This window comes from Plecotus auritus, assembly GCF_963455305.1.
Source record: "Plecotus auritus genome assembly, chromosome: 10".
Classification (NCBI taxonomy): Eukaryota; Metazoa; Chordata; class Mammalia; order Chiroptera; family Vespertilionidae; genus Plecotus; species Plecotus auritus.
The window spans coordinates 46692200-46716585 of NC_137785.1; the positions used below are offsets into that span (position 1 = coordinate 46692200).

Consider the following 24386-nt stretch of genomic DNA (forward strand, 5'->3'; position numbering starts at 1 on the left):
ACTACTCAGCAACAGAGAGAAAGAACTATTGATACATGCAACAAGATAGACGAATCTAAAAAATCTTATGCAGAGCAAAAGAATTCTATCACACAAAAATACACTTACATAAAGTTGTAGGATAGTTATAACCAATCTAATGCTAGAAAATCAGAACAGTAGTTGCCTGGGAAAGTGGGAGAGAGAACTGACTGAGAAGGGGCACAAGAAAACTCTCCAGGGTGATGGTAATGTTCTATATCTTGATAGGCTTGGGTTACATAATTGTATGCATTTGTTAAAACTATGATTTATGCATTTTGTTGTATGTAAATATTGGCCCAAAAGGGGAAAAAACCTATAAAAAACACTGAACTCTAGTTATTTATATGCATACTTAAGTATTTAGAGGAAAATATATTAATGTCTGCAATTCACTCTAAAATGCATTTTATAAAAACTGAATTGATGGATCGATGGATGGGCCAATCTGTGATAAAGCATAGAGTAAAATGTTAATGGTAGAATCTAAGTGGTGGAAAAATGGGCACTAACTATAAAATCCTTTCAACTTTGCTACGTGTTGAAGATTTTCATAATAAAATATTAGGGGGAAGTGAAGAATGATGGGATGATGAGAAACCACATGCCTACCTACGGCTTAAAAACAGATTCCAAAGTATTTTCCAGATTAGGGAACATAAGCCTATTTTTTGCTCAGAGTTTTACAAAAGACTATGGAAGATAAAGATTTTCAAACAGAAACACAGCTAAATAAAGCTGCAATTTGGTAAGTGTCTTGATGACAGATGTCCTGATGAAACTTATTTTTGCTGTTCCTATATAAATTGTGAATTTTCTGCATGGTTTTAAATGTTGCAGCTGTGTCACCTGCCATGACACTTCCCTTGACCAAGTGGAGATAAATTTAAGGACCAAAAGGTCCAATTGATTTCACAGATATTATCTTATAGATATTATCTTATTTATCCTTGAAGTAGTTCTAAAGAATATAGTTGAGCAGGTATTAGTCCATTTTACAAACAGAAAAAAACCAACAGGATGATAGAGAAATTAAGAGACTTATTTAAAGGGTCCCGGGTTCAATCCAAGGGCTCATGACTGGGTTGTGGGCTCGATCCCCCCAGTAGGGGGCATGCAGGAGGCAGACGATCAATAATTCTCTCTCATCATTGATGTTTCTATCTCTCTCTCCCTCTCTCTTTCTCTCTGAAATAAACAAATAAAATATTTTTAAAAAGAAATTTAAAAAAGCAACAAAAACAATACAAATATATAAGAATATAATTTTAAAAGTGTGTAGACATTTTAAAGACTTTTTTAAAGATATTTTTTTAAGAATCTACTATGTGCTTGCCTCTACATAAAGGGCTTCATATTTAATCTTCACAATGAGTTAATTATTATGTTTTTGGGTGTGTTTTTTAACAGATGGAGATATGGCAGTTTATGGAGGTGAAGGGACTTGCTCAGACACTTCCTTTGAGCAAGTACCTAGGTGGGATTCAAATCAAGGTCTGTCTGATTGTAGAGCTCAGTCCGTTAGGGCATATCATACCACATGTTACAGAGCAGGAGCTTTAATGTCCCTGAGGTCTAAAATGCCCAAGAAGTCACTCAGCTACTTGCTATCTTCTATGATCCATTCCATCTGATCAGGTACCTGGCTCTGCATTCAGACTGGAGGAGACCATAAAAGTGAAAGCTCATAATAAAAAGTTTGTCCTTAACTATGTCTTTGGACAAGTTTATCTCCCCCACCACAATCCCTAATCTAACACTAGGTTTACCAGTACCACTTCATGGAGTTAATGAAGACAAACTCATAGAAACCAAATGTTTATAGAACTAGGAGGGACATTAGAAATTATCCAATTCAACTCTTCCATTTTACAAACGAGGAAACTAAGGTCAAGAGAAGCTATATTGCCAGGGTCACATAATTAGTTGATAGTGAGATCTATAATGCAGATCTCTGACTCTTTACACTCCCACAGTATAAGAAATTTACATCTAAACAAACATTTAAAAAATTTCTTTAGTAAAATTTTTTCAATTACAAAGTAATGCTCATAGTGAAAAAAAGAAAGGTATAAAATGAAGACCAGAAGTCCCTTCTTTCCTTCCAATCCCATTCCACTCCCCAGGGAGTATCCACCATTAAGCTTCTTGTCTGTTTGCCCCAAAATTTTCTATATATGTACTGTACACATATGTATAAAGTAATTTAAATATGGAATGCCAAAAACTATTCTCTTATCTCAGACTGATGTTTCCCTCCGTGAAATTTAGTCAGTCATGTTATTGCAAAATGGTATTGCAACATGTCTTTAAGTATGATGTTCTGCTTAGGTACAGCTCACCTGTTCTCCAGATCCGGCATGCTTAGGTTTCTAGCAGCAAAGCACATTTTGAGAGGAATGACCTTCCTGTCCTTGGTGCTGTTCTGGTGTTTTGGAGAACCAGAGTCCTCACTGCCACTAAAGCTTGGTGACTGGGGAGCTGCACCTTCCCATGGCAGATCTGATACTAATGATGGCTTCTTGATATATGGCGTTACTTCTCGGATGAATTTGACTATGAACAAAAATCAAAGAAGGAGGTTAGTATTTTTGCTTCCTATAAAAAATGACAACTAAAATACACACATTCATGCAATATCTAGCATGAAGTAAAACACAAAGCCAAAAACACTAATTTAAAGAGTCAGCACACAGAATCTTAGTATTGGAAGGTCCTTTAAGGGCATGTAATACAAATGAAATAGCATTACTCTATTCTAAAAACTTTAACTTCTGAGCTTATGTATGTATTGTTCTGTCTTCTTAGGACACTCCTTCCTCTCTTGGTCTGCCTGATCAACTCTACTCAAGAGTCACCTCCTCAGCAGCATTTTCTGTCTCCTCTCTCCAGGGTATTACCATTACACCTCTACAACAACATCTTCTTAGAACCCTGGGTTGTAATCCTTTGCTAAAACTTCTGTTCCCCTGCTGGCTGTTGAATTCCCCAAGGCAGGGATTATGATTTATTCAATCTTGGCATCCAATTATCTAGAACAGTGTCTGTTCAGCAAATGTTTCAATAAATGAGTGAAGAAACAAATGAATAATTAAATTCTTAAATTGTCTCAGGAGTTGACCAGCCATGAATGACTCTCCTGGTGATAGATTCAGTACCTCCTTACATTTAGATGAGTCAACATTTAGAAACATCTTGAAACTTTCACTCGTTTTTTCTGTTTACTGAAGCCATATAGAGCAATCTCTTCCACATGAGAGAACACCTTCAAATATCTGAAGAATGAGATGATCTCTCTCTCTCTTCACTGGACTAAGCTAAGTATCTCTAGTTCAATTTGATTCAATTCAATCAACATTCTTAGCTACCTACTAAGTGTCAAGCATTAGGCGAGGCCCTGAGAAACAAGAACAAATGAGGCATGGACCCTGCCCTCAAGGAATGACCAGTCTACTAAGGAAGACAACTGTGTAAACAGATCATAACAATTTTGAAAACAAGTACAAAAATAAGCGTATTCAAGGTAAAGTATTTCCATTAATGGTAGCCCTAAAATAAAATATAGCTTTTAATAGATGGGAAACTTTTTTCTTTTAAGTTCAATTTTAGGAATTATATAAAATACTAGAGGCCCAGGGCACGAATTCGTGCACACTGAAAGGAAATTAATTAGAAGAAATACTTTAATATCGCTATTCGCCCTTTTTCTATAATAGAAGTGTCAATCAAAAATGGAAACACACGTGTGAGATTGGCGCCAGCGAGAGCTTTATATACCTAAATAAAGTTGCTTATTTAGACCTGCTTTCTGATTTAGCTATACTTTTTCCAGCCCAGTGAAGCACCCCAACCTCTCTTTCAGGTAATTGTCAGCAATACAGCAGTAAACATCAACATGAAGCAGATTATTATTGTAGATCACACAGGGAGAACAAAGGGTAAAATATTTAACTGCAGCAGTATTTGACTATATTCTGCGCAGTGAGAAAATGTTAAGTCATTTTCAAGGTCCACCATTTTTTACTTCTTTTCAGTCAGGTCAAATTTCTAAGCTTTCTAAATCTCTGTTTTCTGGCTAATGAAAAGAAAACAGGATTTCACTGAGTCTCCTATCTACCTACTCCAGGACTTCTGTGAGGATCAAATGAGATGAGGCACAGGAAAACGCTTCACAGACATTTGGTTAAAGTGTGAAATGTTTGCACCTGGCTATAAAGCAAGTTGTGTTCCTGAGCTGAAGAAATTCCAAAGAGGCTAATTGCTAGGGAGAAGAAGCTGGGCTTTGCTACATGATGTCATTACCCGGCGCCCACAGTGACTATTTCTGGGCTGGGCTGTGGGCTGCATTTTGCGCCATAGGGTCTTGGCAGCATCGGCTGCGATTTGGTGGGCTGTCGCTCCGGGGTGGTGGCGGAGCCTGTGTCCCACTTGGGGGAAGCCAAGTATTGATTTGTGGGTCCGTAGTGCCGTTTCTCTGTAAATGGCCAGTGCGCGTCACAGCAGCTCCTGTGTTGAGCATCTGCCCCCTGGTGGTCAGTGTGCCTCATAGCGACCGGGTGGACGGTTGGACACTTCACATATTAGCCTTTATATATATAGATTTCTTTTACCTCAGTCATGACTGGCAACTACTGTATTTGAGGCATGATGTTCTTTTTTCAAAAAATAGATAAACCAAAGATTATTAAAATCTTAAATAGCACTAAAAATGTAAATAGTTGAACGTAGATGAATCAGTCACCATTACTTCTGCTAACATCAATTATATGTTATATCAATATTTTATCTCCTTTTCAAATTCCAAAGTGGTAGGTCATTAGAGTAGAGGATGGGAATTGAAAACTAGAAAGATATGATCATTATCAATGCTTATCAGTATCATAAGAGCTGGCACTAACATTTTATTTTATTTTTTAAAAATATATTTTATTGATTTTTTAGAGAGGAAGGGAGAGGGATAGAGAGCCAGAAACATTGATGAGAAACATCAATCAGCTGCCTCCTGCACCCGCCCCCACCAGGGATGTGCCCGCAACCAAGGTACATGCATGCCCTTGACCGGAATCGAACCTGGGACCCCTGAGTCCGCAGGCCGACGCTCTATCTACTGAGCCAAACCAGACAGGGCTAGCATTAACATTTTATAGCATTAGAAGCTTTATGCTTATGAAACTTTACTAACAAATAGACTACTAAATCTAAAAAATAATCAAATGTATGCATATATGACAAAATTCAACTGTATAAAAGATTTTGTAATAAAAAGTCTAGCTTTCTAGCAACCCAGTTCCCCTCCCAGGGTCCAACCATTGTATGGTATTTCAGAGATATACTAGATGTTCTAAGCATATGTATAACAGACACACACACGTGAATATATGTATACACACACATTACACATAGAGGCAGTATATTATGCTTATTGTTCTGCACCTTGTATTTTTTACTTAATAATAGTGATAATAGTTTTTTATAAGCCTAACATTCTACAGTTCATTTTATTGCATGATGTGGTGGTAGAGAGGCATTTGGGATCATACAGACCTGATTTAAATACTAACTGTGCTTGCCATCTCAGAGCTATGTGACCTCACTTGCCCGTTCTGAGGTACTCATCTATAAAATAGGAGTTAACACTAAACAAGTAACAATTCTAGGCATATACTAAACATTCAATAAATAGTAGGTGGCTTTCTTTTCCTTCCCTAAATTAGAAAGTTGGAGAAGTTAAAATTTTTAAACAACAATCAATATAAGAGGTGAAGGTATTTTCTTATAAGTTACTAAACAAGATCTGCTGAAATTAACCATAATTCTAGAAAATATAGGAGATCATAAAGGGTCCTTTTTCAATTATGCCAACATTTACATATAGTTTATGTGTGTTTGTATATGTGTGTGTGTGTGTGCTTTCTATGCAGTTATAATACATGTACTTCTAGGTGGAGAGAGTTAAAGCTAGCTAGCTGTCTCAGGTCACCAAGGAGATTTTTTCATCCTAAAAAAATGAGCAGGTTGCAGCCAGTATATCCCTTGAGTGGCTGACTCAGGCATTTCAATGCATGCTTTAGCTTTGTACTTCCAAGAGAGGATTAGATCACAAGAACTTTGGCAGAAATTCCTACAGTTTCCAGTCACTGCCAATGGCAGAGACTTGCTTTTTGAACTATTTAAGGCAGTATACCAACTATTGGGCTACCAATCGAGGGAACTTAAAGACATTCTAAATGACTAATCTTGAATATTATAGTGGTTAGGAAAGGATCCTTTACGATCTACTTGGAAGTTCATTCAATCACACAGTATCACTGAACTGATTACTGCACACATATTTAAATAAAACATACATACACACACAGCCTATTTCATGGCTTTTTTCAGAGAGCTATGAGTTAATTTTCTTTCTTCTATGTACTGGTCACTCTTATTAAAAGTGAAGGGGGCTATCCCCCATCCTAAAAGCAACATTGTAGCCCTTTCTCTTTAGAGTAACCAAAACATATATGTGTACTCTACAACTACCTGAAAAGATACCTGGAAGGATTTTTCATCAAAATATCAATAGTGCTCAGATATAGGTGTAGGCTTGCCTTGATTTCTTCTTGTAGTTCTGTATATCTTCATGTAGTCTGAAATTTTTATGAGTCCATATCATTTATACCAAAAGAAACATTTTAAAAAATGAAAACTTATCCCCAAACCTTGCTCAAACTTTAAACATGGAACCACCTTAAAGTGAAATCTTGTTAGCCTTCAAAAGTTATAATGCACTGGATGGGATCCAGGAGCCAACTGATTCTTACGGAATTCCATCCTCTAAAGAATAGGGTTTATGGCGGGGGCGGGGGGGGGTATCCTATGTATTTTAACGAGGTACACTGCTATTCTGGTTTGGAACCATTAGGCAGCAAATAATCTTAAATAAAAGATACTTCATAGTCAGACATAGGCTAAGGCTGTTCATAGAAATATTCCAGAAAATCAATCACCTTCTCTTATGAACACAACCTCTCACAGAATCATTATTTTCCTCTTTACCCCTAAACTTATCTTTTTCTTATTCTATCCAGTGACCTTTACTGTGAGTTTAAGTGAAACTAAATGGATTGGACAATGTGGAGAGAATGGTGCCAATTATTTCCCCTGCTTTTGCAAGCAAGTTTGTTTCTAGGTTATCCTTAGGGAGGAAAAGTTGGCTTTTCATTTTGCTCACAAATGAGTTATGTTGATATCACTGTTAAAGTATTCTCCCAAGAGGTTTCTCCTTAACCTCATCCCAAGATTCTCAAATCAGGAATCTGCTAAATGGCCACTAAAAACATTAGAGAGGAAATACTTTCAGAAAAAAGTCCTTTATGTCCTCAACTCGCAGGTGTCTTTCAACTCAAGTCTCCAACCACTTGGACTAGGGTTTGCCGATGTAAACGCTGAATGTGTTCAGAATAATCCTGGTTTCACTATACCTTTCCATTTTATTTATTTTTTTAAAAAAATTATTGTTGGAAGTATTACATATGTCCCTTTTTTTTTCCTCCCATTGTATACCTTTCCTTTTAAAAAAAATATATTTTTATTGATTTCAGAGAGGAAGGGAGAGGGAGAGAGATAGAAACATCAATGATGAGAGATATCGATTGGCTGCCTCCTGCACACCCCTCACTGGGGAATGAGCCCAAAACCCAGGCATGTGCCCTGACCAGGAATTGAACCTGGGACCCTTCAGTCTGCAGGCTGATGCTCTACCCACTGAACCAAACCAGCTAGGGCTACCTTTCCATTTTTTTTTTTTAAATATATTTTATTGATTTTTTACAGAGAGGAAGGAAGAGGGATAGAGAGTTAGAAACATCGATGAGAGAGAAACATCGATCAGCTGCCTCCTGCACACCTCCCACTGGGGATGTGCCCGCAACCAAGTTACGTGCCCTTGACCGGAATCGAACCTGGGACCCTTCGGTCGGCAGGCCGACACTCTATCCACGGAGCCACACCGGTTTCGGCTACCTTTCCATTTTAAAGTAACATTGCATATTCACCAATCTGTTGAGCTCCTGGTATGTGCCAGGAACTGTTTTAGAAACTTAAGCTAATACATCTGTGAACAAAACATGCAAAAAAACAAGATAAATGTAATTAATAAGTAAATTATATTCCAGAGAAACAAAAACTTATGTTCACATTAAAGCCTGTACATTAATGTTTTAGCAGTTTTTTTAATAAGTGTCCTGGAAACTGGAAACAACCCAAATTTCCTTCAGTGGGTGAGTGGATAAACTGCAGTATAGCCACAGAATAGAATACTTGGCAATAAAAAGGAAAAAACTACCGATATACTCAGCGACATGGATAAATCTCAAAGGCATTATGCTGAGTAAAAGCAGCCAGTGTCAAAATGTTAGATACTGCATGATCCCATTACTGAAAAGACAAACTATATGATGAACAGATCAGCGGTTGCCAGAGGTTAGGGATGAGGAGGATGTGATGATTATTTGGAGTATGGAACTGTCCTGTATTCTGACTGTGGCTACAGACATAAGAATTTATACATATGTTAAAATTCACAGAACTGTATACCATAAGAAGTGAAAACCAACTTTACGGCATGAAAAAAATTTTTAAAAAGCAAATAATATAGTGTTTAGTAGATGTTAAATGTTGCAGAAAAGGAATGACAGTAAGAGAAGATGGATCAGGAGTGCTAGGGAATTCTAAATAAGGTGGTTAGGGTAAGCCTCATAAAGACAACATCTGAATGAAGGAAGATTAAAGGAGGTGGGGGAGTTAGTCATGCAGATATGTGGGAGAAGCATTCCTGACAGAGGGAATATTGTTAAAGCAGTAAGGGAAGCCATTGTGACTAGCGCAGGGTAATAGGGAGAAAGACTAGAAAATGGGGTCATAAAGGTAAAGGTGCGGAAGGCAGATGGTGGAGGGCCTTTTAGGTATCCTAAGGACTTGGGCTTTTATTCTGAAGTAGAAAGACACTGGGCGGTTTTAAACAGAGAAGTGACATGATCTAACATGCATTTTAATCATTTTCACTATGTTAAAAATAGAGTGAAAAAGGTTAAGGCAGAAGCCGGAAGATCAACTGGGAGGTTATTGGAGATGAGAGTTAAAGTAGTTGGACCAGGGCAATAGGAGAGGAGGTGGTGAGAAGTGGTTAGATTCTCTACTAAAAGAAGAGCTACTCAGATATCCTGACAGACTGGGTAAGAGGGGGGTAAGAAAAAAGTTGAGGATGATTTTCAGACTTTTGTCCTAAACAACTGGAAAAATAGAGTTGCCATCAACAGGTTTAGGAGGAAAGATCAGCAAGTTAAGATATATATTAGACAGCCGAAACCGGTTTGGCTCAATGGATAGAGCGTCGGCCTGCGGACTGAAGGGTCCCGGGTTCGATTCCGGTCAAGGGCACGTACCTTGGTTGCGGGCACATCCCCAGTGGGTGGTGTGCAGGAGGCAGCTGATCGATGTTTCTCTCTCATCGATGTTTCTAGCTCTCTATCCCTCTCCCTTCCTCTCTGTAAAAAATCAATAAAATATATTAAAAAAAAAAGATATATATTAGACAATCAAATCTAGCAGGCAGCCAGATATATGAGTCTGCTGTTCAAGAGATAGGTCTGGGCTGGAACTATAAATTTGGGAATTGTTGGCATGTAGTGGACATTTAAAATCAAGAGACTGGATAAGATCAGTCAGGATCCCAGCAGGAAATGCATGGCACAGGATTAATAAAAGGACAGTTTATAAAGGTGTGGGCAAGAGTTCAGGGAAACCACAAGGGGAAATAGAGTGTGATATCCTGTTTCCACACCTAGGCCTAAAGAGACTAGGAGAGGAAGTGGTTACCAGACCCAGAATGAGAGAGTCCCATAGAGGGCTGACTTGTTAGGAGCAGTGACTTTCAGTCAAATTCAACCAGACTGAAGTGAGCCTGCAGACTGGGAGCGAAGGGGATAAATGCTCCCATCTCACTCTCCTCCTTTCCCTCCAGCATCCTGGGAGGCTTGTTGATATAGTCCATGCAGTCATCCTCCTGGGAGAGAAAGCAGGTAGAGAAGGAGTGGACCTGGAGGGCAAATGGAAGACTTACCAGCACAGTCACCAAGGGAGTGAGTATAGATGAGGAAGAGCACGTTGCACTGTGAAAGGGCTGGGGAGAAGAGGACAGCAAAAGAGACAGGAGACCCATGAGAGACAAGCACTCCGCAGAAACACTAGCTTAAAATATTACCAAGTTTATGCAAACTGACAACGCCTTGCTTTGATCTTACTGACCCTGAGTTAGTTCCTTCCTCTTCAATGCACTCCTAGAAAAGAAAGTTTCTATTTTCTCCTGTTGCTCCTTAACTCTTCTGAATAAAACTGAATGCTAAAGAGTCACTGACATTTTCTTACCCAATCCAAAGGCCCTTTCTCAATCCTTATGTATGTATGTATGTATGTATTTTTAATCCTAACCTGAGGATATGCTTAGTGGTTTTTTTAAGACAGAGGGAGGGAGGGAGGGAGGAACACTGATGTGAGAGAGAAACATCGATCAGTTGCCTCCCATATGAGCCCCAACCAGGATTGAACCTTAAGCCTCTTGGTGTACAGAATGATGCTCCAACCAACTGAGCCACCTGGCCAGGGCTCAATCCTTCCTGTTGACCATTCCAATACCTGACAATGCACTCTATCAACTGTTTTTTATTCCTCCTTTGTGGCCATTATTTTCTAACTAGAGGGCCAGTGCATGAATTCATGCACATTAAAAGGAAATTAATTAGTAGAAATATTTTAGAGGCCAGGGAGGGACCGCAGGAGGTTGGCTCCAGGGTGTGTCCGGCCCCTCTCACCCAGTCCCGATCCCGGCCAATCAGCCGGGGAGGGACTGTGGGAGGGTTCCAGGGCATGTCCAGCTGTCTCGCCCAGTCCTGAGAGGCCTGACCCCAGGAGCAACCTAACCTATTGGTCAGGGCGTCTGCCCCCTGGTGGTCTGTGTAACTGGTTGAACGGTCGAACGAATGTTCAGACACTTAGCATATTAGGCTTTTATTATACAGGAAGGGTGCCTTCTTCTCCTCTGATCCCTACAATGTAGTTGTTCCCCAATGCCCTGATTTTAGCACTTTCCTCTCATTTTATCCTCCCTAGCAATTTTCAATGCTAGATCTCCAGGTTGAACATAGGTCTCTAGAACCAATATCTCTTGTTGACCCCAATTCTTTACTCCTGGGTGCTGTCCTTACCTTCAAACTCAACATATCCAAAGGTAAATTAATCTTCATTATTTTTAATCTCCTCCTGTGTGCATTGTTTATTATCAGCATTAGCATCTTTCTAGCCACGTAGGCCAATAATCTGTATTTTATTAAAAGTTCCTTGGCAGGTTGATTCTCATGCCCAGTCAAGCTTTGGGAACCACTTCCAGAACCCTTTGCAGACTCCTCTCTCTTCCTAGTCCCCACATCCAGGCATCCCATCCCATCCCCCCTTTGAAATTTTTCTCTAATCTTACTTCCCTCAATTCCCACTGCCAATATGCTTTTGGATTACTCAAACCATTGTAATGGCCTTTGTTGCTGTAGTAATTATGGTAAAATAGACATAACAAAATTTACCATTTTAACCAATTTTTATGTGTACAGTTCAGTGGCATCACAACAAATATATTCACATTGTTGTGCAACCATCATCACCATCCATCTCCAGAACTTTTTCATCTTCCCAAACTGAAACTCTGTACCCATTAAATAATAACTCCCTTTACCCTGACAACTACCATTTTACCTTCTGTTGGCCTCATCTTTTTCTCTCAGATAATTAAATTGACAAATACTGAAAAGAAAATGAAGAGAAATATAAAAATTCCCAATTCCACCACATTTCCTTCCAGACTTTTTAGTCCTTCCTTTTAAAAAATATTTTTATTGATTTCAGAGAGAGGAATGGAGAAGATATAGATAGAAACATTAATGATGAGAGAGGATCATTGATCGGCTGCCCTCTGCATGCCCCCTAATGAGGATCGAGCCCGCAACCCGGGAATGTGCCCTTGACTGGAATCGAACCTGGGACCCTTCAGTCCGCAGGCTGACACTCTATCCATTGAGCCAAACCAGCTAGGGCTAGTCCTTTCTTTAGTAACATACATCTTTCTATGTTACACAAACTCATCATAAGCATCTATATAATAAAAGCCAAAGTGACCATTACAGTGGAATGACCAAAACGACCAGTTGCTATGATGCACAGTGACCACAAGAGGGCAGACACGCAACGCAGGAGCTGCCCCCTGGTGGTCAGTGTGCTCCCACAGGGCTCACGGCTGGTGAGTGCAGCAGCGGTGGCGGGAGCTTCTCCCACCTCTGCAGCAGCACTAAGGAGCAGCAAGCCAAACAGTAAGGAGCAGCGAGCAGGCGGGCGGTAAGGAGCGAGGGTCCCGGACTGTGAGAGGGTGCAGGCTGGGCTGAGGGACACCCCCACCCCCTGCTAGTGCATGAATTTCGTGCATTGAGCCTCTAGTTATTTAAAAAAATCTAGACAGCATTCTATTATGTGTTTACTATTATTTATTTAGGCACCCCCTAATTATTGGGCACTTATTGTAAGTAATATAATAATGAACATTGTTTTTTTTGGTGAGAAACTACTGGGTCCAAGGAATATTTATGGGTCATGATAAATACTGCAAATTCTTAAAAGGAAGAATTTTATGTTCCCACCAGCAGTGTATAAGCATGTCCATGTCAGTACACTTGCCAACATCAAGTAATCTTATTTAAAACCATCTTTGCTACTTTAATGGGCAAAAAATGATATGTATATAAGCCCACCCAATCTTGATCTCCTGCCTCAACAAATGCAGGATATTATTATTATCTTTTCTTTAAAAGCAGGAAATCCTTGTCTCTTTATACATTTTTTTTTTTTTTTTTTTTTTTTTTTTGTCTGAAGACATGGGAGGAATGATTTGTGATATTATAATAGTGAGGAGTTACAGGAGAATCACCAGCACCTCAGATAGAACAAAAATGTTGAGTTATAATTCTCTGAATTTGCTGGACCAGCATTTCCAAAGTCATACTTAATTTCCTATTATTGCCTCATCATTTAACTCTGTGAAGTTAGCTCCTTTCTTCTTGCTAGTCATCAGGAGGAAAACAAATCCCCAGCAAGAAAACCAAGCATGTCCTCAGAAGCAGTACATGTGTTTGTAGATATGATTTCAACATGTTTGGGTTTAAAAAACTAGACAAAACAGCTGTGGTTTGTGTTAGTTCTGGGATTTTCAATTCACTTTATTACCCATCATTCCTTCTCCATTTCAATCCAAGGCCCGTCCAAGTCAATAAAAGTAGGAGTTATATGTCCTTTTTGAGGATCTCAAATTACTATTAGGATGACAAGGAGAACCCATGTTTCCTTTTAAGCCTTTGGGCTATAGTGGAACAGGTCTAAATATACCAGAAATTAGGTAGTTCCAAAATTTGTCCCCAGCAGTTAAATTTTTAGTATTTTAAAATTATGGCTTTTTTACCATAAATTTATGTAAATTGGCAAAAAAGATGTTTTAGGCCTCAACCAAATTCTAACACAGATATCTATTACTTTTATACAAATAATAGTTTTTACACTCTTATATATATAAAAATAGAACAAGCTAGATTGAAACAATTTTAGTCTTGGGACTGTTTACTATATAATTTCTCCTTGGTAGTCTTCTTTAAGTACTAGTCTTATACGGTAAAACTAGCTATGGGTCATTTATAAAGTAAATATTTAAAATATGAATTTAAAAAGTGTTTCTCTTTGGAATGTTTCCTCAAACTGCTCAAGAATATGCAAGATTTTCAACTTTTTTATTTAAAAAGTTTTTGCAAAAAGTTTTAAACATCTTAGGTTTGTATTTTTAAGTGTTTTTATAAGGAACACAACTACCAACAAATTTCCCTGTGAAAATTGCTGTACCTTAAATATGTGTATTTATAAGCCTTTATTGAACTAATACCAAAAGTGGGAGATTGTGCATCTGAAAAATTACTTTGAATTACATAGTTTTCATTTCCTTTCAGTGTTGAGGTTTTTATTTTCTACTAGTGACCCGATGCACGAAATTCGTGCACATTAAAAGGGGATTAGAGGAAATAATTTAATATTGCTATTTGTCCTTTCTCTATAATAAAAGTGTCAGAGATGAAAGAAAATTAGTAAAATGTATATGAAAACCTTCCTCCTATCAGAGTCTGGGGCGCACCACGGGACCCAGAGTCAAGTCCCCGCCTACCCACATGCACCTCAAAACCGCATGAGACCCAAACCCGGCTGGCCCCTGCCCCCATTGGTCTAGATAGATCCAGACCTGGCCAGTCCCACCCTTGTCAAGCCCCACCAGGCAGGGGACATAACCTCAGGTCCCCTGGCCTGGCGCCAGGACAGGGGGCATGGCCTGAGGTCCTCCAGCCCAGACCGGGGCCAGGGGCGTGCCTTGAGGTCCCCCGTCAAGCCCCACCAGGCAGGGGTGTGCAGCCTCAGGTCCCCCATCAAGCCCTGCTGGGCAGGGGGTACGGCCTGAGTTCTCCTGACCCAGCACTGTGGGTGCACCTTGAGGTCCCCCGTCAATCTCTGCTGGGTGGGGAGCACGGCCTGAGGTCCCCTGTCAAGCCCCACCAGGCAGGGGGGCGCAGCCTCAGGTCCCCTGGCCCAGTGCTGGGGTGGGGGGCATGGCCTGAAGTCCCCTGTCAAGCCCCACCTGGTGGGGGGCGCAGCCTGTGTTTCCCCGGCCTGGTGCTGGGGCGGGGGGAGCAGCCTGAGGTCCCCTAGCCCATCACCAGGACAGGAAGTGTACCTTGAGGTCCCCCATCAAGCCCCGCAAGGCGGGAGGCGTGGCCTGAGGTCCCCTGTCAAGCCCAGCCAGGCAGAGGGACACAGCCTCAGGTCCCCTGGCCCAGTGCTGGGGCGGGGGGTGCGATCTGAGGTTCCCTGGCCTGGTGCTGGGGTGGGGGGCACGGCCTGAGTTCCCCCGACCCAGCACTGAGGGTGCACCTTGAGGTCCTCTGTCAAGCCCCACTGGGTGGGGGGCACGACCTGAGGTCCCCTGTCAAGCCCAACCAGGCAGGGGGGCACAGCCTGAGGTTCCCCAGCCTGGTGCTGGGGCAGGGGGAGCAGCTTGAGGTCCCCTAGCCCAGCATCAGAATGGGTCGTGTACCTTAAGGTCCCCCGTCAAGCCCCGCAGGGCAGGGGGCATGGCCTCGGGTCCCCTGGCCTGGTGCTGGGGTGGGGGGCATGGCCTGAGGTCCCCCAGCCTGACGCCAGGGCAGGGGGTGTGGCCTGAGGTCCCCTGTCAAGCTCTACCAGTGGGGGGCGCGGCCTGAGGTCCCCGGTCAAGCCCTATGGGGACGGGGGAGGGCGTAGCCTCAGGTCCCTGCTGATTGCTCGTTAAGGCTCCTTAAGGGAACTTGGCCTCAGCTGTGGGTGCAGCCATCTTTGTGATGGAGTGATGGTCAATTAGCATATTCCCTCTTTATTTGATAGGATGCCATATCTGTTTTTTGTTTTTGTTTTTTCCAGGCTCGGAAACTCTTTATTCTGGTTGTAGCAGCTTATGATGCAGGTGCAGCCAAACACAAGCTCCAGGACACACTGGACACAGACTTTACAACGTGGGCTTCGAGGTGCAAACATGGAACAAAAATCTATACGGAACTGACAGAAACCACGCTGTACAGACCAGGCGGCCTGGGAACGTGTGTCAGTCCTGCCTCCTTGAGTGCTCTCCTCTGCACAGACCAGTCAGACGAAGATGCAGAGCTCTGTGGTTAGTTAAATTATACACTCTGTAGATACTATACCGACTTTAAAGTTACACATAGACCAGGAAATATCCATCAGTTCATTTGGGTCGACAGACCCTCTGGCTGGGCCGCTGAAGACCAACCGGGCACGGCGAGGAAACCCGCCTGCGCCGTGCGGCTCACTGGTGGGCACACTGCACGCCTGGGCCGTGGTGGCTGCTGCTCTCCTCGTCGGAGCTGTCGTTGTAGGCCTCGCGCCGCTGCCCGCCTCCCGAGCCCCGAGTGCTGTCAAATTCCTGAAGCTCCACCTCCTCTGTGTCTCCGATGATGCTTGGGACTTCCGGCCGGGATGGCAGAAGGTCTTCTAGTTTAGAGAGCTTGTTGGGGCTGACCCAGTTGTTCTCAGGAAACTGCACGTCGAACTTGATGTACAGGTCGCCCTTCTCGAAGGGGTTAGGATACTGCGGCATTCCTTCCCCTCGAACCACCCGGACGCACCCCGGCTCGATGACCTTGCCAGGCGAGTACTTCACCACGATCTGGCGGGCATCGAGCGCTTGAACGTGAACTGGAAGCCGCAGAGGGCCTCCACAAGGCCGATCTTGTGCGTCATGTGCAGGTCGTTGCCATCCTGCTGGAAGGCCTCATGCTCCTTCTCTTGCAGCAGAAGCACGATGTCGCCCGGCTCCACGCCGGGGGCCTGGTCTGCTTCCCCCGCGAACGTGATCCTCTGGCCGTGCTTCATGCCCTTGTCCACGTGGACCTCGAGAATCTTGACTTCTTTAATCACCTTCTTCCCTTCGCACTTTTTACAGCGGTCCTTCTCATTAGTGACCTCTCCTCCGCTGCAGTCGGAGCACACGGACTGCATCTGCTGCACCATCCCCGGGGCCAGCTGTCGGATCATGATGCGGACACCGCGACCCCGGCAGGCACTGCACTTCGGAACAGCCCCTGACTTCCCACCTTGGCCACTGCACGCACTGCAGAGCACATTCTTGTTAAGCTGTAGTTTGGTGGTCTTGCCATTACACAGATCTTCTAAAGACACTTTGAGTGGATGCATCCTATCTTCTCCTCTTCTGCCATTTCGACTTCTACTCTGATTGCCCATGAAGCCAAACAGTCCCCCACCGAAAATGTGAGCAAAGATATCGTCTATGCCACCGCCTCCCCCGAGGCCTTGTTCTCCATATCGGTCATATAACTCGCGTTTCTCAGGGTTTGATAGTACTTCATCGCAAAACTTATTTATTTGAATTTGTCACCAGCATTTGGATTCTTATCAGGGTGGAATTCCTTGGTTAATTTTCTGTACGCCTTCTTCAGCTCCTTCTCGCTGGCGCCGGGCGGCGCGCCCAGAATGTCGTACAGCTTCGTGCTGACCACATTCGCCATGGCGGCCAGCCGGGGGGCGCTCGGGCAGCAAGGCGGCGGAGCTGACAGAGCTGCGGAGCGGCTGCACAGGCCAAGGAGACAGTGAGGCCATATCTGTTTTCATGAGTCCATTCCATTTCCTAATATTTCTCTCTCCCCTAAAAAGAAGTATTGCTTAATGTGAAACAATGTTCCTTCTACTCACTTCAAAACACAAAGCAGAGAAGACTGTTGACAACAGTAGAAAGGTCTTGACCACTTATAGAAAGAGAAAAAATAGAAAGACAAGACTTTAATTTCATTTTCACTACAGCAGAGTCAATGAGAAAGGCAATTTGCACAAGAAACAGGCTGGCTAGGAAATAATTTATATTGCTTCTTTGTCTCTGCTGAAATATTAAAGTAAAGACTAGTTTTTTTGGGGGGGAAAAACCCTACCAGATTTTAAAAATCATCATAAAAGGACTAATAATGATGAAACTAAGGGTAACAGAGTTGCCAAATGATAAAAGTTCTCAGTTATATTTTAAAAATTATATATAGTTAGTATATTCATAAAGTGCTCAAGAAAATATGACAATTGCTCATAATGGTTATATTTGTACTAGTGGCCCGGTGCACGAAATTTGTGCACGGGGGCGGGGAGGTGTCCCTCAGCTCGGCCTGCACCCTCTCCAATTTGGGACCCCTCGAAGGATGTCCTACTGACAGTTTACAGGGATCGGGCCTAAACCGGCAGTCGGACATCCCTCTCGCAATCTGGGACTGCTGGCTCCTAACCGCTCACCCGCCTGCCTGCCTGCCTGATTGCCCCTAACCACTCTGCCTGCCAGCCTGCTCGCCCCCACCTGCCCCCTGCCGCTGGCCTGCTTGCCCCCAAATGCCTCCCCTGCCAGCCTGATCACCCCCAACTGCCCCCCGTGCCAGTGTGCTCGCCCCCAACTGCCCCCCCCGCCAGCCTGCTCACTGCCACCTTCCCTCCCTACTGGCCTGCTTCCCCCAACTGCCCCCCTGTTGGCCTGCTCACTCCAAACTGCCCCCTGCCGCTGTCCTGATCACCTCCAACTGACCCCCACTGACGTCCTGCTCGCCCCCAACTGGCCCCCCTGCTGGTCTGCTTACCCGCAACGGCCCCGCCCCCCACCAGCCTGATCACCCACAACTGCCGCCCCTCCTGGCCTGATCACCCACAACTGCCCTCCCCTCTTGGCCTCTAACCGCCTCTACCTCGGCCCCGCCACCATGGCTTTGTCCAGAAGAACATCCGGAAGGTCTCTTGGAAAGTCTCCCAGTCTAATTAGCATTTTATTAGTATAGATATAGGCCTGGTGCATGGGTGGGGGACAGCTGGTTTGCCCTGAGGGTGTCCCGGATCAGGCTGGGGATTCCCTTGGGGCGTGGGGTGGCCTGGGCGAGGGGCCTGTGGTGGTTTGCAGGCCGGCTACACCCCCATGGGGTAAGGATCCCTGCTGGGGGGACATGGCCAGCCTGGGTGAGGGGCTGAGGGCTGTTTTCAAGCTGGCCACACCCCTTTCAGGGTGGGGGTCCCCGCTGGGGTGCCTGGCCAGCCTGGGTGAGGGGCTGATGGCTGTTTGCAGGCTGGTCCCAGCGATCCAGGCTCCCAGCCCCTCCTTTTTTCATTTCTTTTTCTTTTTTTTCAGCGCCTCCTTGAGTAGAAGCCAGGGCCGGTTGGAAGCAGGTATCTGGGATTTATTTATCTTCTATAATTGAAACTTTGTAGCCTTGAGCAGAGGGCAGGGCCAGCCAGAGCGGGTGGGAAGCTTGGCTTCCTCCATCGCCGGGGGCAATCCAAGCCTCCTGCTCGCTCCAGCTCCGTGGCCACCGCCATCTTGGTTGGGTTAATTTGCATACTCGCTCCTGATTGACTGGTGGGCATGACTGGTGAGTGTAGCGGAGGTATGGCCAATTTGCATGTTTCTCTTTTATTAGTGTAGATTGGGACTTCTATTTTTGAAGTTAACTTTCTATAATCTTTGAACTTTTAAATAATAAGCATATCCTATATAATAAAAGCCTAATATGCAAATTGTCCAACCAGGAGTTTAACTAGGAATTCAACCGCTCACTATAACGTGCACTGACCACCAAGGGGCGGTGCAGAACATGGCGGGCGTTGGGCGCTGGCAGCAGGTGGCAGTGAAGGTGCTGCTGGCCCCAATGGGCCGCGACGAGAGCGAGACTGTGGCAGGATGGTGGAGCAGGTGAGCAGGTGTGCCAGGCCAAGGCGGGTGTGAGCAAGGGCCTGACTGCCTCGCTGATCACCCCACAGACAGCGACCAGCGGTGGTGGCGGACCCGTCACACAGCTCCAGGCACTGAGGGAGCCGGGTGGGGGTCCCGGCCCCGATCGATCGCCCCACAGATGGGATGGTGGAGCAGGTGAGGGGGTGGCGCCAGGCCAAGGTAGGGTGCCAGGCGGGGCTGCAGGGCTATGAGGCTGGAGGTGCAAGCTGGGGCCCCATCCCTGCAGGCCACCCCGAGGGACCCTACCTGTGCACGAATTCATGCACCGGACCTCTAGTATTCTATAATAAGTAATATTAAACTTAATTTTAAAAAATATGCCATCAAATAATAAAGAAAAATGGATTAGCCCAGCTAGGGTGGCTCAGTGGTTGAGCATCGACCTATGAACCAGAAAATCATGGTTCGATTCCTGGTCAGGGTACATGCCCAGGCTTGCAGGCTCATTCCCCAGTGTGGGGCGTGCAGGTGGCAGCTGATCAATGATTCTCTCTCATCATTGATCTCTCTCTTTCTCTCTCTCTCTCTCTCTCTCTCCCCTTTCCCCCTTCATCTCTGAAATCAATAAAAATATATTTTAAAAAGTAATTTCAGAAATAGATTCAATAGCAGAAACATTGACAGTGGGGGGAAAGTCACTATTTAATAAGTGCTGAAGCCCAGCAGGTGTGGTTCAGTGCTTGAGCGTTGACCCCATGAACACTCATGGTTTGATTCCTGATCAGGGCACATGCCAGGGTTGCTGGCTCAATCTTCAGTGGGGGATGTATCAGGGGTAGCTGATCGATGTTTCTCTCTCATTGATGTTGCACTCTCATCGATGTTTCTCTCTATAACCCTAACCCTTCCTGTCTCTAAAATCAACAAAAATATATTAAAAAACAACAACAAAGTAAGCCCTAACCCGTTTGGCTCAGTGGATAGAGCGTCAGCCTTCAGACTCAAGGATCCCAGGTTCGATTCCGGTCAAGGGCATGTACCTTGGTTGTGGGCACATCCCCAGTGGGGGGTGTGCAGGAGGCAGCTGATTGATGTTTCTCTCTCATCGATGTTTCTAACTCTGTCTCCCTCTCCCTTCCTCTCTGTAAAAATATCAATAAAATACATTTAAAAAAACACAAATCACAAAAAAAAACAACAAAGTAAACTGCTTAAGAGAGCCTGAAAGATAGTAAGCACTGAACATAAATGATCTACAGAATGCAATTATTATGCAACATGGAAGAATATGGAGATGGTAGTTAAAATATCTCCAGAAAGACAGCAAGCTAATTGTTTTGTCTTCCCTGTCACTAAAAGACCAATTTTGACAGCACTTAGCCATCCTCATTTATATTCTTGCAACACTCCACATATCACAATGATGGCACATGTCATATGTCACCATTTCTGCTTTGCCAGTCTTTCCTACATGATCAAGTTACAGTAAAGGAATTAAACTCAAGACACCATGCACATCAATGATAATTACAACACATCACTTCTATCATGTTTATCTACCCAAGGTTCTTTCACTCTTTTAGTCACTCTTCAGAACTGTGTTGCAGTTTGTGCAGGTCTACTTAAGGCCCTACATACATTCTCTTGCATGTTCATGAGGTAAAATCCATGTGTTTGTCAAGTACTAGTACATACACAATCTTTCTGTGACTGGCTTGACATTATACTTGCTTCTAAATCTTGACAGCAAGTTGTGCCCCACTCCACATGACTCCATATGCATACTTAGCTATAGCACAAATAAATTTTATACGTTAGTCCAAATTTGCAAGTACATTGATAAAGTGTTCATAGCAGGGATCACTAACACACAGAAGATACACTGTAAATATTGGTTAGATGAATTATGAAAACTTCTGTCAGAAATATAGATATATTTTTATAGTCTTAATTTCCCTGTCCTGGTGAAATTATGAGAAATATTTATGGCATGGGTAATAAATTCCAGTTAAAAATGTTATTGATATTTAGGGAGAGAAACCAAGATGACGGCATAGGTAAACACCTAAACTGCTGCCTCGCACAACAATTTCAAAACTACAACTAAAAGACAAAAGAGACATCATCCAGAACCACAGGAAAGCTGGCTGAGTGGAAATTCTACAACTAGAAGGAAAGAGAAAAGCACACGGAGACTCAGAGGAGCTGCAAAAGGCCGAGGTACGGAGACACGTGCGCGGAGAGGACTGGCGGCTGAGTCCGTGGCTGGCTTTCTCAAGCGGGAGGAAGACGGAAGCTCCCAACTGTGCGAACTCCAGTTCAGGGCGAGACCCTGGGGACCTAGACTCATACAGGGGGAATCTGGACTGTCAGGAAAATAGAAAAGCACACGGAGACTCAGGGGAGCTGCGAAAGGCAGAGGTCTGGAGGCGCGCGCGCACAGAGAGGACTGACTGCTGAGTGCGTGGCTGGCTTTCTCAAGAGGGAAGGTTCCCGACTGCGCTGAACTCCAGTTCCGGGTGAGATTCGGGAACCCAGACTCATTCTGGGAGAAACTGAACTGTCTGGCAGCGGGCAAAACTCGAGGGCGGCTTTCTCTCAGAGGTGCTGGCAGCAATTACCGAGGGACACTGAGACCCAGAGGCCTCATAGGGCAGGGCTGACGGGAAGCCAAGGCTGTCTGCTCCACCCTGAGACACCGCCCCATCCAAGCTGAGCACAGAGGCTTTTGAAATTTTGCAAGTCTTGTCTCATAAGGCTGTCTCCAGCACAGAAGTTCTCCCAGCATAGACACAGCTGATCCTCACAGCCAATTGGCCTGGAGGTCAATTCCTCCCAGTGATACCAACAACAATCAAGACTTAACTACAACAAGGCTGAGCACACAGTCCACGAAGGGGTACACCAAGAGTGTCCACCTCAGGTAACTGGGGAGGCTGAGCCACTGGGCCCTATAGGACACCTAGTACACAAAACTACTCTACCAACTCAGGGAAGCAGCCAAAATGTGGAGGCAAAGAAACAGATCACAAATGAAAGAAATGGAGGAAAGCAAACGACTGGATATAGAGTTCAAAACCACCGTTATAAAGTTTTTCAAGAATTTCCTAGAAAAGGCTGATTAATTTAGCAAGACCCTCGAGGATATGAAAAAAGACCAACTAGAAATTAAACATACACTGACTGAAATAAAAAATATTATACAGAGACCTAATAGCAGACTAGAGGAACGCAAGAATCAAGTCAAAGATTTGAAATACAAAGAAGCAAAAAACACTCAACCGGAAAAGCAAAAAGAAAAAAGAATCCAAAAATTTGAAGATAGTGTAAGGAGCCTCTGGGACAACTTCAAGCGTACCAACATCAGAATTATGGGGGTGCCAGAAGAAGAGAGAGAGCAAGATACTGAAAACCTATTTGAAGAAATAATGACAAAAAACTTCGCCCACCTGGTGAAAGAAATAGACTTAGAAGGCCAAGAAGCGCAGAGAACCCCAAACAAAAGGAATCCAAAGAGGACCACACCAAGACACATCATAATTAAAATGCCAAGAGCAAAAGACAAAGAGAGAATCTTAAAAGCAGCAAGAGAAAAACAGTTAGTTACCTACAAGGGAGAACCCATACGATTGTCAGCTGATTTCTCAACAGAAACTATGCAGGCCAGATGGGAGTGGCAAGATATATTCAAAGTGATGAATAGCAAGAACCTACAACCAAGATTACTCTACCCAGCAAAGCTATCATTCAGAATTGAAGGGCAGATAAAGAGCTTCACAGATAAGAAAAAGCTAAAGGAGTTCATCAACACCAAACCAGTATTATATGAAATGCTGAAATGTATTCTTTAAGAAGAGGAAGAAGAAGAAAAAGGTAAAGATAAAAATTATGAACAACAAATACATATCTATCAACAAGTGAATCTAAAAATCAAGTGAATAAAAAAGCTGATGAACAGAATAAACTGGTGAATATAATAGAATCAGGGACATAGAAAGGGGGTTGACTGACAATTCTCGGGGGGAAAGGGGTGTGGGGGGTACGGGAAGAGACTGGACGAAGGTTGTACACCTATGGACGAGGACAGTGGGGGGGAGGTAAGGGCAGAGGGTGGGGTGGGAACCAGGTGGAGGGGAGCTATGGGGGGGAAAAAGAGGAACAATTGTAATAATCTGAACAATAAAAATTTATTAAATAAAAATAAAAATAAAAATGTTGTTAATAGGCCCTGGCCAGGTAGCTCATTTTGTTACAGAGTCCTCCCAATACACCAAGGTTGCAGGTTTGATGCCTGGTCACAGCACATACAAGAATCAACCAATGAATGCATAAATAAGTGGAACAACAAATCAATCAATCTCTCTCTCTCTCTCTCTCTCTCTCTCTCTCTTCCTAAAAATTTTTTAAATGTTGATAATAGTTCTAGATTAAGAGTTTTTGCCAATATTTGGATAAAGGGTCCTTGTTCAACACCGTTATGTTTGCCTTTTGACTGAGTGGGACATGGTCACTCTCTCCATATACTGAATATTATCACATAAATTATGTATGTAGGATCTTTGTTGTTCTTTTTCAGCTAAATTTGCTATCAGAACAATCTGTCATTTAAAAACAATTCTTAATAAACTATTATCAACTTAAACACATGGCTTAAATATGAGCAGTTTGTTCTTACAGTGACATAAAAATTTAATCTCATTATGAGGAGTCGATAATGGATTAGAACATTCATCTAAGTACAGAAAATTCTTGCCTCACCAATCCAGTGTGTAGGCTTTTATCTATTCCTAACATAACTGATAGGAAACTATTTTTTTACTCTTAGAAACCATATGTCCCCCTTTCCAACAACAAAGAACTCTCTCCTGTGTGTAAAGTATATGGGATATTTAAAACTTTTGATATACAGATTTTGTCCTTAAGTTGTCCAGTTAAGAAGGAAAAGGAAGCCCAGCCGGTGTGGCTCAGTAGTGAGCGTCGACCTAGGAACCAGGAA

General features: G+C 43.4%; 1 protein-coding gene across 1 annotated transcript in view; it reads right to left on the reverse strand.

The window, feature by feature from the left end:
• The window catches only part of SNTB2 (syntrophin beta 2), a gene marked incomplete at its 5' end in the record, with an annotated part of 93919 nt that overhangs the window by 44609 nt on the left and 24924 nt on the right, over window positions 1–24386 (reverse strand). The window contains one exon of the mRNA XM_080645659.1: window positions 2364–2577. Within this exon, the coding sequence (XP_080501785.1) occupies window positions 2364–2577 (214 nt within the window). The remainder of the gene's footprint in view (window positions 1–2363; window positions 2578–24386) is intronic.